At 39.7% G+C, this 17,491-nt stretch overlaps 1 protein-coding gene across 2 annotated transcripts in view; it reads right to left on the bottom strand.

Moving 5' to 3' along the window:
- Positions 1-17,491, bottom strand: part of NMT2 (N-myristoyltransferase 2) — a 58,379-nt gene that overhangs the window by 17,447 nt on the left and 23,441 nt on the right. For both annotated transcript variants that reach the window (XM_037001687.2, XM_037001686.2), the window contains exons 3-8: positions 16,706-16,850; positions 13,440-13,558; positions 13,243-13,334; positions 13,010-13,126; positions 11,722-11,892; positions 10,416-10,524 (exon numbers count right to left, since the gene is read on the bottom strand). In XM_037001687.2, the coding sequence (XP_036857582.1) occupies positions 10,416-10,524; positions 11,722-11,892; positions 13,010-13,126; positions 13,243-13,334; positions 13,440-13,558; positions 16,706-16,850 (753 nt within the window). The remainder of the gene's footprint in view (positions 1-10,415; positions 10,525-11,721; positions 11,893-13,009; positions 13,127-13,242; positions 13,335-13,439; positions 13,559-16,705; positions 16,851-17,491) is intronic.

The raw sequence follows: 17,491 nt of genomic DNA, 5'->3' as shown, positions 1-17,491 counted from the left end.
CTGAACAACATGTTCCTAAATAACCAATGCTTCAATGAACAAATAAAAAGAGATTAAACAATATATGGAGATGAATAAAAACAATAACTCAACACTGCAAAATCTGTGGGATGCAGTGAAGGCTGTGCTAAGAGGGAAGTATACAACAATAGAGGCTTACCTCAGGAAAGAAGAACAATCCCATATGAACAGTCTAAACTCACAATTAACAAAACTAGAAAAAGAAGAACAAATGAGTCCCAAAGTCAGTAGAAGGAGGGACATAATAAAGATTAGAGCAGAAATAAATAAACTCGAGAAGAATAAAACAGTAGAAAGAATCAGTGAAAGCAGGAGCTGGTTCTTTGAGAAAATTAACACAATAGATAAGCCCCTGGCCAGACTTATCAAGAAAAAAAGAGAGTCTACACACAGAAACAGAATCAGAAATGAGAAAGGAAAAATCACCACAGACACCACAGAAATACAAAGAATTATTAGAGATTACTATGAAAAATTATATGCTAACAAACTGGATAACTTAGAAGAAATGGACAAGTTTCTAAAAAATACAACCTTCCAAGACTGACCCAGGAAGAAGCAGAAAATCTGAACAGATGAATTACCATCAATGAAATTGAATGGGTAACCAAAAACTATGCAAGAACAAAAGTCCCAGACCAGATGGCCCCACTGCTGAATTTTATCAGACATTTAGAGAAGACACAGTAACCATTCTCCTTAAAGTTTTCCAAAAAATAGAAGAGGAGGGAATACGTCCAAACTCATTCTATGAAGCCAGCATCATTCTAATACCAAAAACAGGCATAGACACCACAAAAAGGGAAAACTACAGACCAATATCCCTGAAGAACACAGATGCAAAAATACTCAACAATATATTAGCAAACCGAATTCAAAAATACATCAAAAGGATCATATACAATGATCAAGTGGGATTCATCCCAGGGATTCAAGGATGGTACAACATTAAAAAATCCACTAACATCATCCACTATAACAATAAAAAGGACAAAAATCATATTATCATCTCCATAGTTGCTGAAAAAGCATTTGACAAAATTCAACACCCATTCATGATAAAAACTTTCAACAAAATGGGTATAGAGGGCAAGTACCTCAACAAAATAAAGGCCATATATGACAAACCCACAGTCAACATCATACTTAACAGTGAGAAGCTGAAAGTTTTTCCTTTAAGATCAGGAACAAGACAAGGATGCCCATTCTTCCCACTTTGATTCAATATAGTACTGGACGTCCTAGTCACAGTAATCAGACAACACAAAGAAATAAAAGGCATCATATTGGTAAGGAAGAAGTCAAACTGTCATTGTTTACAGATGACATGATGCTGTACATAAAAAAAACCCTAAAGAATCCACCCTGAAACTACTAGAATAACTGAATTCATTAAAGTTCAATATACAAAATAAATACACATAAATCTGTTGCATTCCTATATATGAATGATGAACTAGCAGAAAGAGGAATCAGGAAAAACAATTCTATTCAAAATTACATCAAAAAGAATACAATACCTAGGAATAAACCTAACCAAGGAAGTGAAAGACCTATACTCTGAAAACTATAAGACACTCATGAGAGAAGTTAAAGAAGATACCAATAAATGGAAACACATTCCATGCTTTTGGGTAGGAAGAATTAATATTGTGAAAATGGCCATTCTGCCTACAGATTCAATGCAATGCCTACAGATTCAAAGCAATCTACAGATTCAATGCAATTCCTATTAAAATACCAATGGCATTCTTCAACGAACTAAAATAGTTCTAAAATTCATATGGGACCACAAAAGACCCCGAACAGCCAAAGCAATCCTGAGAGGGAAGAATAAAGCTGGGGGGGATTATGCATCCCGACTTCAAGCTCTACTACAAAGCCACAGTAATCAAGATAATTTGTTACTGGCACAAGAAAAGACCCATAGATCAATGGAACAGAATTGACAGCTCAGATATAAACTGAAGCATATATGGTCAATTAATATATGATAAAGCAACCATGGCTATACAATGGGGAATGACAGCCTCTTCAACAACTGGTATTGGCAAAACTGGACAGCTACATGTAAGACAATGAAACTGGATTAATGTCTAACTCTATACACAAAAGTAAACTCGAAATGGATCAAAGACCTGAATGTAAGTCATGAAACCATAAAACTCTTAGGAGGCAAAAATCTCTTGAATATAAACATAAGCAACTTTTTTCCATACACATTTCTTCAGGCAAGGGAAACAAAATAAAAAATGAACACAAAATGGGACTACATCAAAGTAAAAAGCTTCTGTAGAGCAAAGGACACCATCAGAAGAACAAAAAGGCATCCCACAGTATGGGAAAATATATCTGAAAATGACATATTCAACAAGGAGTTAACATCCAAAATATATAAAGAACTCATCCACCTCAACACCCAAAAAGCAAATAACCTGAATAAAAAATGGGCAGAGGATATGAACAGACACTTCTCCAAAGAAGAAATTCAGATGGCCAACAGGCGAATGAAAAGATGCTCCACACCGCTAATTATCAGGGAAATGCAAATTGAAACCACAATAAGGTATCACCTCAACCAGTTAGGATGGCCAAAATCCAAAACGCAAAGAACAACAAATGCTGGCAAGGAGGCGGAGAAAGGGGAACTCTCCTACACTATTGGTGAGAATGTAAATTAGTTCAAACATTGTGGAAAGCAATATGGAGGTTCCTCAAAAAACTAAAAATAGAAATACCATTTGACCCAGGAATTCCACTCTTAGGAATTTACCCAAAGAAAGCAAGATCCCTGATTCAAAAAGAAATATGCACCCCTATGTTTATAGCAGCACTATTTACAATAGCGAAGAAATGGAAGCAACCTAAGTGTCCATCAGTAGATGATGAATGGATAAACAAGAAGTGGTACATACACACAATGGAATATTATTCAGTCATAAGAAGAAAACAAATCCTACCATTTGCAACAATATGGATGGAGCTAGAGGGTATTATGTTCAGTGAAATAAGCCAGGCAGAGAAAGACAAGAGATTTCTTTCAGTCATTTGTGGAGTATAACAGAGAAGAAAAACTGAAGGGACAAAACAGCAGTAGACTCACAGACTCTAAGAATGGACTAGCGGTTACCAAAGGGAAAGTGGGTTGGGGAGGGCAGGTGGGGAGGGCGGGAGAAGGGGATTGAGGAGCATTATGATTGGCACCCATGGTGTGTGTGTGGGTCACAAGGAAGACAGTAGCACAGAGAAGACAAGTAGAGACTGTGGCATCTTACTATGCTGATGGACAGTGACTATAATGGAGTGTAGGAGGTACTTGATAATATGGGTGAATGTAGTAACCACATTGTTTTTCATGTGAAACCTTCATAAGAGCGTACGCCAATGATACCTTAATAAAAAAATGTATGAGCACAAATTCCATATACATTTTAAGATAATGAAAGTGAGAAATGCAAATGACGTTTCAGTGTTATTATAAAAACAGTGTTGACTTCACAAACCCCTGAATGGGACTCAGATTTCCAGGGGTTTCTGTACCCACACTCTGAGAATTGCTATCTCGGGTCTCTGGAGGTCAGAATAATGGTTAGTAGAATTTAGATAAAGGAAGATGAATGCATAAAGAAGAAGTGGTACACAATGGAATATTATTCAGCCATAAGAAGAAAACAAATCATATTTGGACAAATAGGCAGGGATAAAGTATATAAACTGGCAATTTATAAGCACTTCAAACAAGTTTTTACATAAGCATTAAAGCAAAAAAGAACATCACACTCCATCAACTATAAAAATATAAGGTCCCAGAAAACAGGGGAAGAATATTTACTTTTGCTGACTAACAATGGCTTATGTATCTCAAGGTTTAAACTTGCTTCTAACATCATGAAGTCAGATCACATATGCTCCAAAATAATCTACAGAAGCATGCAATAAATGTTACAATGTAAAATTAACACTCAAATTATACCTGTTGTTGTCTTCAGGAAGGGGTGGGAAGGACATTAAGCTTAGATAAAAATGGTAAGCTTTGGTATAATGAGAAAGAATGATGTAATGTTTTCTGAGAGTTCAGTAAAAAGCAAAGTAACATTTCCAGTAACTGAGAAAATATTAAAATTTCATAAGCAAACTGTATCTTGATCAGACTTGCTCTCCCATGATTCAACTAATGTGAACTAATTCAGACTCTGTACACTGAAGTCTGTGTAAAATCTGCTTAGAAGTGCATAAGGAAATAAATCCAAGAGCTTGGTTAAAAGACACAAGCAATGTTGTTCTCTGCCAAACTACATGATGTGAACTGTTTTAGAGCCAAGATTCCAGAGTAGAGATGAGAGCAATGATCATGGTTATTTATTTGATTATAAAAGGAGCAGTAGGATGCTAAAGATTGAAGAAACCTTCTACTACTCCTAAGTCCAGAACATCCTGTGTGTCTTACCATGTCTTCACAGGTGAGTCTTGCAACCAAGGGAAGATGCTGGCAGAGTAATCTGACCCTCGCTTTTTATTTACTTCAACTTCCTTCACCTTTAAGAGTACTGAGAAGAAAAATCCCAAGTTTGTTTGGAAGCTCAACATCTAATTAGAAACAAATCAAAGATTTAAAGGGTAGGAAACTGTGTCACTCTTGGAAAACCTTAGTAATTTAGGTAGCAGTAGCTAATGGTATGGGCTCCAGCATGGTTCTGTCCTGATTAAAAGACTTGCGTTCAATGTCGTCTTCTGTGAAATGGGGATAACGACTATCCTCCTATGATTGTTATGAATAAAAAATGAGATACAGATGTCCAATGTCTAGCATGACGCTGGCTACAATAAATGTTAACTCATATTCAGAAGTCTCTGCAGAAGATGTGAAGCAGGTGTTGTAAGCAGAAATCGTAATGATGAATCAGAAAATGAATGGATCCACAGAGCAAGAGTGGTGTTCAGTAAGGCTCTTTTTACACTTCATGGTACAAAAATGTTCTTAAATAGAGTGATTGCCAGTGGTGCTATCATCCATCTGGACCCTCATGAGAGGAGGAGGTGGTCTGGTAAATGCTGCATTGTGCGGCTCCTAACTCAAGAGCAGATTTCCAGGTGACTGTGGTGTGCACTTCCTATTTCTAATATCTGTACTTGCATCTCTTCTACCCACTTTTTTTTTCATTAATTTACTCTTCATTTTCCTTTCTGCCCCTTTGACCTAAAGGTGGGAGGGAGGCTGGAACAGGCAAGTGAGAGCCATCTGGACCTCAACAATTATCCTTCCCTGCCTTCATTTACACTCTGAGGACTGCACAGTGAGTCATCGGCAGGCTGTAGTGACCCCTGGGGCATGCCAGAGGTGATGGCTGAAGAACAGGGATCTAACAGGGACACGTGGAGTCTGGGCTGGCATCCCAAGTCCTCCACTTATTAGTGAGGCCCTTGTCCTAAGTGTCAACCTGTATGAACCTTGGTCTTTGCACCTGTAAAATGTGGGTAAGAAATACCAAGTTCAAAAGGCTGTTGTGAGAATATATTGTATAATATATAGGAGAGTACTTTATAAACTTCAATTTATTGGGAGAGAAAACCTAATGCCTGACCAGTGATACATTACCGACTTGTTACAACTGAGTTCACTGGTCTTTGTACAAAAACATCAAGAATGATGGGCAAAGTCAAATCAAGACTCTTAGTAGCTCAAATGCTAGTCAACTTGAATAAACCTATGATGATAGGTATTTAAAACTCCTTATTCTTCATTCCATTTTAGGCTACCTGCATGGAATTGGGTGCTTACACAGAAGCCAGACGGCTTTAGGTGCAATAAGCTGAAACCTGGGTACCAGAGAAGGATAGCATTAGCCTGTAGGGAACATAGTGGGCTTCCTGGAAGTCTTTATTTCAGCTCCCAGACAGCGGAATGTTTTCACACAGGTGAGGAGGACAGTGAGGATGAGTGGGGACTGCAGGGCTATTTCCCCTTTAGCTGTGTCCCGTGCCCCTTTCCTCGCTGTCTCATGGCTTCTGTGTGCCTCTCCCTCAGTTGCTCTGGGTTTTGGCAGTCAGCCTTAGAGAGCACCGGCCAGTAAATACGAATCATTGCACTGACAGCATGACTTCTCCAAACGTTTTCCTGCTTCTCCATTTTCAGTGCACCCACCTTTATCCATTTCCCTTTGTTTTTGGCCCTATGGCTGTTCCTTCTTCCCTGGTCATGCAGGACCTCCTTCCTCACATTGCCTGTGGTTTTTATTTTCCTCTGTTCTGACCTTTATCTCCTCCCTCCATGGCGTCAGAGGCATATGTTCATAGGTCTGAGCCCTGAATGTCAGCCAGTTACGACAGAGGGAAGAGAGTGTCTGACATCCTTCTGTCAGGTTGTGAGGCCCAAGAATAATGATCCTGACATTTCCAACATCTGTTTTCCTTCACTTCTTCATTATACTCTTATTAAGTTCTGCCTAAGATCAGCAATCAGTTGATTCTTGCCTGTCATTGAAAAAGTACATCAATTCACAGTTACTGATTACATGCATTTCAGAAACACACATTTGGACAAAGGACAAAAGGAACTAGAGTTTACTGTGCCTAGAGGAACATGGCTACATTCCACACAAGTCCCTTAATCAAGTTAAAATATTTACTAAAACTATGAGGCCAGCTCACTCTAATACCAAAACAAGGCAAAGACACCACAAAAAAAGAAAATTACATACCAATATCCCTGACGAACATTTATGCAAAAATACTCAACAAACACTAGCAAAATGATTAAAAAAATATATCAAAAAGATCATCTATCATGATCAAGTAGCATTTATTCCAGGGATGCAAGGATGGTACAACATTCAAAAATCCATCAACATCATCTATCACATCAACAAAAAGAAGGACAAAAACCACATGATCATCTCCATAGATGCTGAAAAAGCATTTAACAAAACTCAACATCCATTAATGATAAAAATGCTCAACAAAATGGGTACAGAGGGCAAGTACCTCAACATAATAAAGGCCATATATGACAAACCCACAGCCAACATTATACTTAATAGCAAGAAGCTGAAAGCTTTTCCTTTAAGATCAGGAACAAGACACGGATGCCCACTCTCCCCACCTCTATTCAACATACTACTGGAGTTCCTAGCCACGGCAATAAAGAACACAAAGAACACAAAGAAATAAAAGGCAGCCAGATTGGTAAGGAAGAAACGAAACTGTCACTGTGTTCAGATGACATGATACTGTACATAAAAAACCCTAAAGACTCCACTCCAAAATTACTAGAACTAATATCTGAATTCAGCAAAGTTGCAGGATACAAAGTTAATAAGCAGAAATCTGTGGCATTCCTATACACTAACAATGAACTAGCAGAGAGAGAAATCAGGAAAACAATTCCATTCACAGTTCCATCAAAAATAATAAAATACATAGGGATAAACCTAACCAAGGAAGTGAAATAAAAGAAGATACCAATAAATGGAAACACATCCTGTGTTCACGGATAGGAAGAATTAATATTGTCAAAATGGCCATCCTGCCTAAAGCATTCTACAGATTCAATGCAATTGCTATCAATATACCAAAAACATTCAACGAACTGGAGAAAATATTTCTAAAATTCACATGGAACCACAGAAGACCCAAAATAGCCAAAGCAATCCTGAGAAAGAAGAATAAAGCTGGGGGGATTATGCTCCCCAACTTCAAGCTCTACTACAAAGCCACAGTGATCAAGACAATTTGGTACTGGCACAAGAACAGACCCATCAACCAATGGAACAGACTAGAGAGCCCTGATATAAACCCAACCATATATGGTCAATTAATATATGGTAAAGGAGCCATGGACATACAATGGGGAAATGACAACCTCTTCAACAACTGGTGTTGGCAAAACTGGACAGCTACATGAAAGAGAATGAAAATGGACTATTGTTTAACTCCATACACAAAAGTAAACCCGAAATGGATTAAAGACATGAATGTAAGTCATGAAACCATAAAACTCTTAGAAGACAACATAGGCAAAAGTCTCCTGAATATAAGCATGAGCAACTTCTTCCTGAATGCATCTTCTTGAGAAAGGGAAACAAAAGCAAAAATGAACTCATGGGACTACATCAAACTAAAAACTTTCTGTAAGGCAAAGGATACCGTCAGCAGAACAAAAATGCATTCTACAGTATGGGAGAATATATTTGTACATGACATATCTGACAAGGGGTTAACATCCAAAATACATGAAGAACTTACACACTTCAACACCCAGAAAGCAAATAACCCGATTAACAAATGGGCAGAGGATATAAAGAGACAGGTCTCCAAAGAAGAAATTCAGATGGCCAACAGACACGTGAAAAGATGCGCCACATCACTAATCATCAGGGAAATCCAAATTAAAACCACATTAAGATATCACCTCACACCAGTAAGGATGGCCAGCATAGAAAAGACTAAGAACAACAAATGCTGGTGAAGATGTGGAGAAAGGGGAACCCTCCTACACGGCTGATGGGAATGTAAGCTAGTTCAACCATTGTGGAAAGCAATATGGAAGTTTCTCAAAAAACTAAAAATAGAAATACCATTTGACCTGGGAATTCCACTCCTTGGAATTTACCAAAGAATACAACTTCTCAGATTCAAAAAGACATATGCATTCCTATATTTATTGCACCACTTTTTACAATAGCTAAGATAGGGAAGCAACCCAAGTGTCCATCAGTAGATGAATGGATAAAGAAGATGTGGTTCATATACACAATGGAATACTATTCAACCATAAGAAAGAAACAAATCCTACCATTTACAACAACACGGATGGAGCTGGAGGACATTATGCTCAGTGAAATAAGCCAGGTGGAGAAAGACAAGTGCCAAATGATTTCCTTCATTTGTGGAGTATAACAATGAAGCAAAACTGAAGGAACAAAATAGCTGCAGACTCTGAGACTCCAAGAAGGAACTAGTGGTTACCAGAGGGTAGGAGTGTGGGAGGGCAGGTGGGGAGGGAGGGAGAAGGAAATTGAGGTGTATTATGTTTAGTACACATGGTGTGGGGGATCACGGGGAAAACAGTGTGGCTCAGAGAAGGCAAATAGTGAGTCTGTCACATCTTACTACACTGATGGACAGTGCCTGCTTTGGAGTATGGGTGATGACTTGATAATATGGATAAATGTAGTAACCACATTGTCTTTTCATGTGAAACCTTCATCTGAGTGTATATCAATAACACCTTAATAAAAATTTTTTTTTAATTTACTAAAACTACTTTCTAACAACCTATAAGGAAGAACAGCTCTGATGAAATCAAAACTTCAAACAGAAGACCCCACGTACGGCAGACAGATTCTAAGATGGGCCCCAGTGGTGCTGCCTCCTGGCGTCCACACCCTTGTGATCACTCCTCTAGAGTGTGGGTGGGGCCTGTGAGCTGCTTTGAACCAGTGATATATGCCAACAGGGTCTGGATGTTACTTTCATGAACTGATGACATAAGGTTCTAACTTCCATCTTGCTGGCAGATTCTCTCTGTAGACTCTCGTCCCTAGCTTTGATGATGCTAGCTGCCATGTTGTGAGTAGCCCTGTGGAGAATCCTGTGTGGCAAAGAACTGAGGGAGGCGTCTGGCCAGCAGCCAGCAAGGTACTAAAGCCCCGAGCCCAACTGCCTGCACAAACTCAAGCCCACCAACAGCCATGTGAACTTGGGAGTGGATCCACCCAGTCACATTTTTAGAAGAGACCCAGCCCTGGCTGACACCCTGATGGCAACTTCATGAGAACCAGAGGCCTCAAGTAAGCTTCCCTTTGATTCCTGACCCACAGAACTTGGGAGATAATGAATGTGTGTTTTCAGATGCTGAGTCTATGGTAGTCTGTTACACAACAATAAGTAACTAATATATTATCCAAGCCCCAAAGAAGAGTAAGACTGGTAAGCATATTTAACTTTTCCCCTATTAAGAGACAACTGTCCATGTTGGGAGTTTGCTTGTTTACAAATATAATAATTTAATGAGACATTATTTCTTCTCCCTGGGTCTGTCTACTAAACCATATTCCTGAGTTCCACTGTGTTAAAATATCTTTGGAAGCCTGAACTTTTCTTCCATCTTCTGTAACAGACCTAAATAGTCAAAATTTCAAATGTACATGTCTTGAGTTTAATCTCATCCAACTGCAACTGAAGAACTTGAGAAGTCTTTAAAAAAAAACCCCAAACTTGTATTTTCAAATGAGCTCCCCTACTCTCTTGCCCAGCAGCTCTTTGCAGTCTTTTTAGCTACGTATTCACATCCTTAGGCATGTGAGCCAGTTTTTAAGATTCTGCAAATACTTCTTTTCTACATTATAAGATTCTATCATTACAACTTTGAAAAATTACAAATCATTCTTACTTACATCAGGAAGTCTGTATAGCTTCAACGTTCTCTGTAAAGTCATATTTCTACTCAAGTGAGAAAATTTCACTTCTACTAATTTCCTGGGGTTTAGTGATCGATGCCAGTATCTGGAATACAAGAAAGGTTTTAAAATCTGATTGGTTTCTAACTCTACAAGCTTTCACTCTTTGTCTTAGCTCAGCTATGTCAGAAGCATTTAATGAACCCTTACATTGGGCATGGTGCAGTGAGGATGCTGCTCTCTTCCTATGCAATTATTTTATCAGCTGTTTTTATGTCTAAAATCGGTCCTGCATTCCTACTTATGGTCCTAGGCACTTTGTGACCTTTTATCTCTTTCAGAAAAGAGGAATCTTAAAATTGCAAATAAGTATTAATAATACCCAGTTTGCAAGTTATTGCATGACTATCGCTGATTCTACAGAGGCAAATAAAAAAGTTTAAAAGCAGGAAAACATTCCTCCTGAATGAGAAGCCTTCTCTTTTATATAATGCACACCAAAGAAAACAACTTTTTGAGAAATTAGTTTGAATTTCTTAGAGTGATTTCAGTTTAGGTACTGGGATGACTGATTTACATGAAAATATACCTGTGCAATCTTATTCTATTTATTTATGAAAAAGTTAATAGGAGATAGTAATTTTACAGCTTTATTTTTCATATTATGTTAAACTGAAGTTTCATTCTATTTGAGTCAAAAATAGTGGAGGGAGATAAACTCTTTTTGATACTTTACAAAAAGGTTAGTCAAGCGACCATCTGATAAACCATTTTCTCACTGGATTAACGTTTTAAAGCTTGACAAGAGCAGATGACGACATAAAAACAGTGTCTAAGCCTTCTTCTTACTTTGGCAAATAAGTTCATTGGGGCCTTTCAACCGATGCCATTAAGCTTTTGGAGCAGTTCCTGGTTAGCACCTAGACTGTGGTACAAAACAGTGCTCCACATGCAAGGGAGGGAGGAAGGAAGATGCACTGCACTGGACGTTTCAAGACCACAGTGCCCTGGGCGCCCCAGGTTAGTGACAGCTCTGGCCTTTCAAATGGGAGAGACACAGAAATACAGATCCAGCCCATTAGCAGGAAGACGTGAAAAGCCTTTATCACCGAGGGGCTGTACGGTACTCAAAGAACACTGGGCTGTGGTGCTTGGTTCTTGTCTCTGCTACCCACAACAACGTAATTGTGGCTAAGCCACAATCCCCAAGATCTGTGGGGAGAGTCACACTCCTGGGGACCTGGCAGAGAGGCTCCACGGGCCAGGGGAAGGTAGATGTGGGGTGAGGATGTGGTGCTGTTACCTGCACGTGGCCACTGGCTTAGGAAGAACTACTCCGGCGGTATAAACAGCCTGAAAAATCCCTTCCAGGTTCACTCTTCTAGTTATTTCTCGAATTAACACTGGGGCTACCCGTTTTGATCTCAATTTCTTATGAACACAAAGAAAGTTGATTTCAACCATCTTCTTCACACTGAGAAAGCCATCAAAAATTAGAATGTAAGATGAAAACACTAAAAAAAATAACACCCGTAAATTTCAAAGTATAAGAAACTGAAAGACCTCCTTTAACACAATACTTAAAAATGAATTTCTATCACTTAGACATTCACACATTGAGATTGATATACTGTTCCCCACACTTCCCCAAAATGATGCTTATAACATGAGCACATGGAGATACCAACTCCCTCATTAGGTAAATCTTAGGACTTTGTTCTTTTGTTAAGTTTTCAGTTTAGAAACTGGATTATATGTGCCTCAAAGTTTCTAAAAAATTTTTTCCTGTAATGTATACAATTATGGCAATAACTGGGTCACTCAGATGCAGTATCAAATAAGATGTTGTTAGGAATACAATACAATCCCCAGGATCCCTGAGACGTGCCTTGACCAGCCCCAAGCTGGTGCCTTTCTGAGGTAAACTGAAACTTCAGAGCATCAAAGTCCATCTCCTGCTCTGGGACCAAACAGGCACGCATTTTGTTTGGCACGAGGCATCTTTCACATCAAATGCTTTTTAGCAGCAAATAAGCTAACCCAGTATACTGGAAGGTAAACAGATCTATGATGTGTTAGTCCTTGACTTTCATAGCTGTGTCTTGGACTTCCTGGGCTAGAGATACAGAGCAAAAATGTAACATACTTAACCTATGGATTGAAAGATTTAAAAAAATTCCTCCTAAATTTTTTTAAGTGATTTTCTTATCCCAAAAATAAATATGAAATATCTGCCTATAGATTTATTCTGATACACACATATATACATGAGTATGTGTGTGTGCATATATGTACATAAAATGTACTTGTGTACATGTATGAGATGAGAGGCAGAGAGAGAAAAAGAGATATAGGTAGACAGAGATAAAGAGAGTTGCCCTTTTTTTGTTGTTGTTCAAAGACCAACTTTTTAAAATTAATTGTTTTTACAGCAAAACTGATCAGAAAGTACAGGGAGTTCCCATATACACCTCACACTCATACAACCGCTATCAACAGCCTGCATCAAGCCACTTTAAAAAGCCTATTATAACGGAAGTTCTTGGAAAAGTGAGACATCAAAACTGACATGGGCAAGCTTTAATACGTACCTGTCATAAATCCTAATATTTGCTGGGATGGCACTTATGAACCCTACTAGTTTTTTGTTTGAAGATACTCTGACCCCACAGTGCCACTGAAGAAACCAGCCTGGGGGACGCAGAGCCCTGCAGTCAACGTAGGCAAGGAAAACAGGCACCAGTTAGTGTCCAGAATAGAGGGACACACACACGTGTCAACCCAGCCACCCCCACCCACAGCACATGTGGCTGGCAAGACTCACCACAACAGGAACTCGGGTGAGTAGTCAAACCGGAACATGTTGTCATCGTCCTCCACATAATTCTCATTTAACAATGTGTATAACTCCTTGAGCTACAAGACCAAACAAGTGTCCTATCTATGGTGCTCAGAACCAACTCAGAAGCCAAAAAAAAAATTTTGTGGGAACCCAGGTGTTGAACTGAAGGTGTTACTTACCACTTCAGCATTACCCAAATCCAAAGTGTCCCACATAAAACCCTGTGGCAAGGAATATGGCTCCTGGCGCACATTGTCTTTATCTGCTTCAATTGCACCATGAGATGTTATTACTTCATCTGGAGAGAGAGAAAAAGTCAAGAAGAAACAAAAAGAGAGAATATTCAATTACAAAGCATTCTGATAATCCCAAATGGTCTCTTACATTAAACAAAATAATCTTTTGGGCCCTTGGGTTTAATGTAATCTTTAAAACATGCTACTGTTTCAGCCACCTCTGGAGTGAAATACCTCTGGGTTTCAGACATGTCTGGGTAGCGAGGTCATGGGGGAGAATCACTGTTATCACAGATTATTAATGCAGCACAACTGTAGATAATGTAGGCTTGAGGACAGCCTAAGGGATGTAAATTTTGCATCTGGCATTTCAACAAACTGGGCAGAAAGGGCTGCAGTGACCTCCACCCCTCCCAGCAAAATCTAAAATTAATTTCAGGACTGTCCACTTTTCTCAACCAGGACTGCTGTCTGTGCAGGTCAAGTCATCAATGTTTCTAGTGATTTCCACAAAGATGGCCTTTTCTGATTCCTTCTCCACAGCTTCCCAAGGTGATTGGGATAAACCCAGGTTCCTGACCTTGGCCTCGGCACAGCCACCCTGCCCTGCTCCCCAGGTTCCCACCACCCACACCTCCCGCAGGCTGGCCCCAGCTCAGGGCCAGTTTGGGGCTCTCCTCTGCTCTCAAGGCCCTTGTCCCCTTTGCATGGCCCTGCTTGTCATGTGGCTGGCCACCTGCATTTTTTCAGGTATGAGCTCACACATTAATTTTTTCAAATCTTTCCCTGACTACAGCTTTTCCCTGACTGGAATATGTCCTCTCTACCGTCTACCTGGCCACCATTTATCCTACTTTTCCACCACTGCTTCCCCAGTACCCCACCCAAGGGCTGGAGCGTAATAATAGGCACTCAGTGAATGTCTGCTAAATACTACTTAGCCATAAAAAGAGAATGAAATCTTGCCATTTTTAACAACATGGATGGACCTTCAGTGCATTATGCTAAGTGAAATAAAGTCAGACAGAGAAAGATAAACACAGCATGATTTCACTTAAATGTGGCATTATAAAAAAATGAAAAACAAAAAATAACTTACAGATATAAAGAACAAACTGGTGGTTGTCAGAGAGAGGTAAGGGGTGCAAGGTGAGTGAAATGGGTGAAGGTGATCAAAAGGTACAAACTTCCAGTTACAAGATAAATAAGTACTGGGGGTGTAACACACAGCATGTGACTAATAATGCTGTACTGCAACTTTGAAAGTTGCTGAGAGTTGATCTTTAAAGTTTTGATCACAGGAAAAACATCCTGTAACTGCATAGTGATGGATGTTAACTAGATTTATTGTAGTGATCATTTCACAAGATATACACATATTGAGTCACTGTGCTATATACCAGAAACTAATATAATGTATGCCGGTTATATCTCAATTAAATGAACAGATGAATGAATAAATCCAGAAAGGAAAAAAAAAACCCAATATCTGCTGAATAGATGACCCTGGTACAGTTTCTCCCCATCACAGACCTCTTTACAAGGTGGAAGTCACAGGGCTTGTACCACTCCAAGGGGACTCTTGTTCTCTTTCTGATCCCTGCCTTTATACTGGCACTTAACCTCTACTCTACCAGCTCATCTCCATATGAATATCTTAGGCTTCCTCAAGACACCCCAGTAGCCCGACTTCCAGCTGCTCCCTTAGGGTCCCTGTCCCTTTGGATCTTTGCTCAAGGACTTGCTAGCAGCACGTAAGAGGACCAGCCCCTCTCACAGAAATGAACAGCTGGATGTGTTTACTGAAGTGGGACACTGCTCTGGAACAAAGAGAGAGGTGGTCTCCCCAACCTCAAGTTCCCTCTTCCCCACTAACCTGGGTGTTGCCTTAACTGAGATGCGGATGGCTATTCTGGGAACTGGAGAATCCTGCCAGGATTTAGGGGAGGGGTCAAAACTTGGTGAGCACCTGTCCTAACTCCTGAAGAGGTACCTTGGAGTCAGGTGCCAGCTAGAGGTGGCTCTCTTGTCCCCAGGGCAGCCTGCCAACAGAATTCAGTTAAACCCAGTGCATTCAGATCAATAAATCTACATCCCTGTAAATAACGGTCATACAATTTGATGTCATCTGAAATCCTGTAAACTCATTCCAGAGAGTCTTCCTCCACTACCAAACACATTTTCTCGAGCCTGAAAAAGTTTAACTCTTTTCTTTCACACTTAGAAGCTCATGCTTTTTAAGCTGCTTGAGGTGGGCATGGGTGGGAGGTGAGGGGGTAACTTCAAAAAAGTCTGGAAAGTCATTATTTGAAGGCACAGGGAGGACTGTTCCATGATTTATGTGATAAAATTGATTATTTGTATGTTATTGGTTAGTAAGAGTTTCAGGTGGCAAATTAATCCTTTAAATTATACAGCTTCTGGAAACCTGAATAACCAAAAAATAAAAACATAGAAATAATTATATGATCTATTTTTACAAACATAATACAAAACAGAGGGTTTAGCTTGTCAGACATTTACATAAACATTTTTGTGGCTCTTAAAGCATCATCTCTTTTTGAATAATGTGAAAGAACGTGAAAGAGGAACAATTAAATGATGCTGACAGACACGTAAGTGGTAAAAGTCTCAGTGAGATGTGACAAGTAGGCAAAGCTCTGAGGATGAGGCCTGCGTGACCCAAGGTCCTTACAAAGGCCTTCATGTGGTGTCCCGATTCCCTTTTTATACTGGAATGCTATGGAGCTGCTAATATTTAACACTGCTGGCAAATGTTTCAAATCTTATAGCACAAAATTTTCTATTTCAGTGATTTAACAGGGCAAATTTTCTGTCTTTTGGCATAACTGACATGTGAGATTGCTAAAAATTTATGTATAGGAAAAACAACTCTGAAGCTCAGAAGCAAAAAAGAAAGGGTGAGGGATACTCCCTCTTTTATATGTATTTTTAATACACTAATGTTTTGAGTGTGGGGAACTGGATTTATTACAGGGATAGGAATTAGACTAAAATTGTTGTCTCTGAAAGCCTATGTCACTACCCAATATTTTTAAGAAGAAAAACAACACTTCGGGGTAAATTTCTAATCTAATCACATGTATAAACAAATTATACAAGTGAAGTAAAGTCTCTTTTGTAGTTGTTTTGTTTGTTGTTAACCTAGCTTTGTATTTTGAAGGGGGGAAAAAGGAAGAAAAGCTTACTTAATTTGGGTACTGGCTGTGTGTCCCAAAACTGGTATCTGTGCTTGGTGGCCTCATCAATATTCCTGGCAGGGCCCTGGCATGCGGATAACAGCTCCATTGCTCTCTGGATATCCTGCAACTTCTGCATTGGGATGGTGGGATTCTGTAACAGCAAAGACATATAGTCACGTAACATGGAGAGGCTGCCGCCACTCCAGGCCCTCAGGCAGATCCCGTGAATCTGCCTGGGAGACGATGACACAGGAAGACGAACAGTCCTCCTCTGTGCCTGGTCAGGGCCTTGGGCTCAAGTATGCTAGCCTATAAAATAGGAGCAAACACATCAGGTTAAAGATACAAAACTCTTTGGTTTTAATAGGAATCTGATAGTCTGGGGAGTTTCAGGTAAATCGGGCCACCCTTTGCTTCAGCTTCTCACCCATCTGCAAATGGTCTTCACCGTTACTCACTGGGCAGAGCAGCAGAAAGGGGTGGCATGCAACACATGCATCACTGTCACACAGCAGCCAGCCAGCTACCTGCCTTGGTTCATTGTTAGGGGTGGAGCTCTGCAGCAGCAATTGGGAGACAAATGAAATAACCTCTCGAATGGAAACCAGGCAGACAAGAGAATTTTTAGCTCATTAATAAAAAGGAAGAAAGAAAGAAATCTGAATTTAGTGCTGAGCTGGGAAGGAAGTTTATCAAGAACAGAAACCTCTAAGAATGCCTTCCTCCCAGACCACAGCCTGCCTTCCCCTGAGACCTGATGCCCTCCAGAGACAAACCTTCCAATGAGAACAA

Source organism: Manis javanica, chromosome 2 (assembly GCF_040802235.1).
Source record: "Manis javanica isolate MJ-LG chromosome 2, MJ_LKY, whole genome shotgun sequence".
Lineage (NCBI taxonomy): Eukaryota > Metazoa > Chordata > Mammalia > Pholidota > Manidae > Manis > Manis javanica.
Note: the sequence above shows the minus strand (reverse complement) of the source record. Positions and strands in the feature narration are given on the sequence as shown.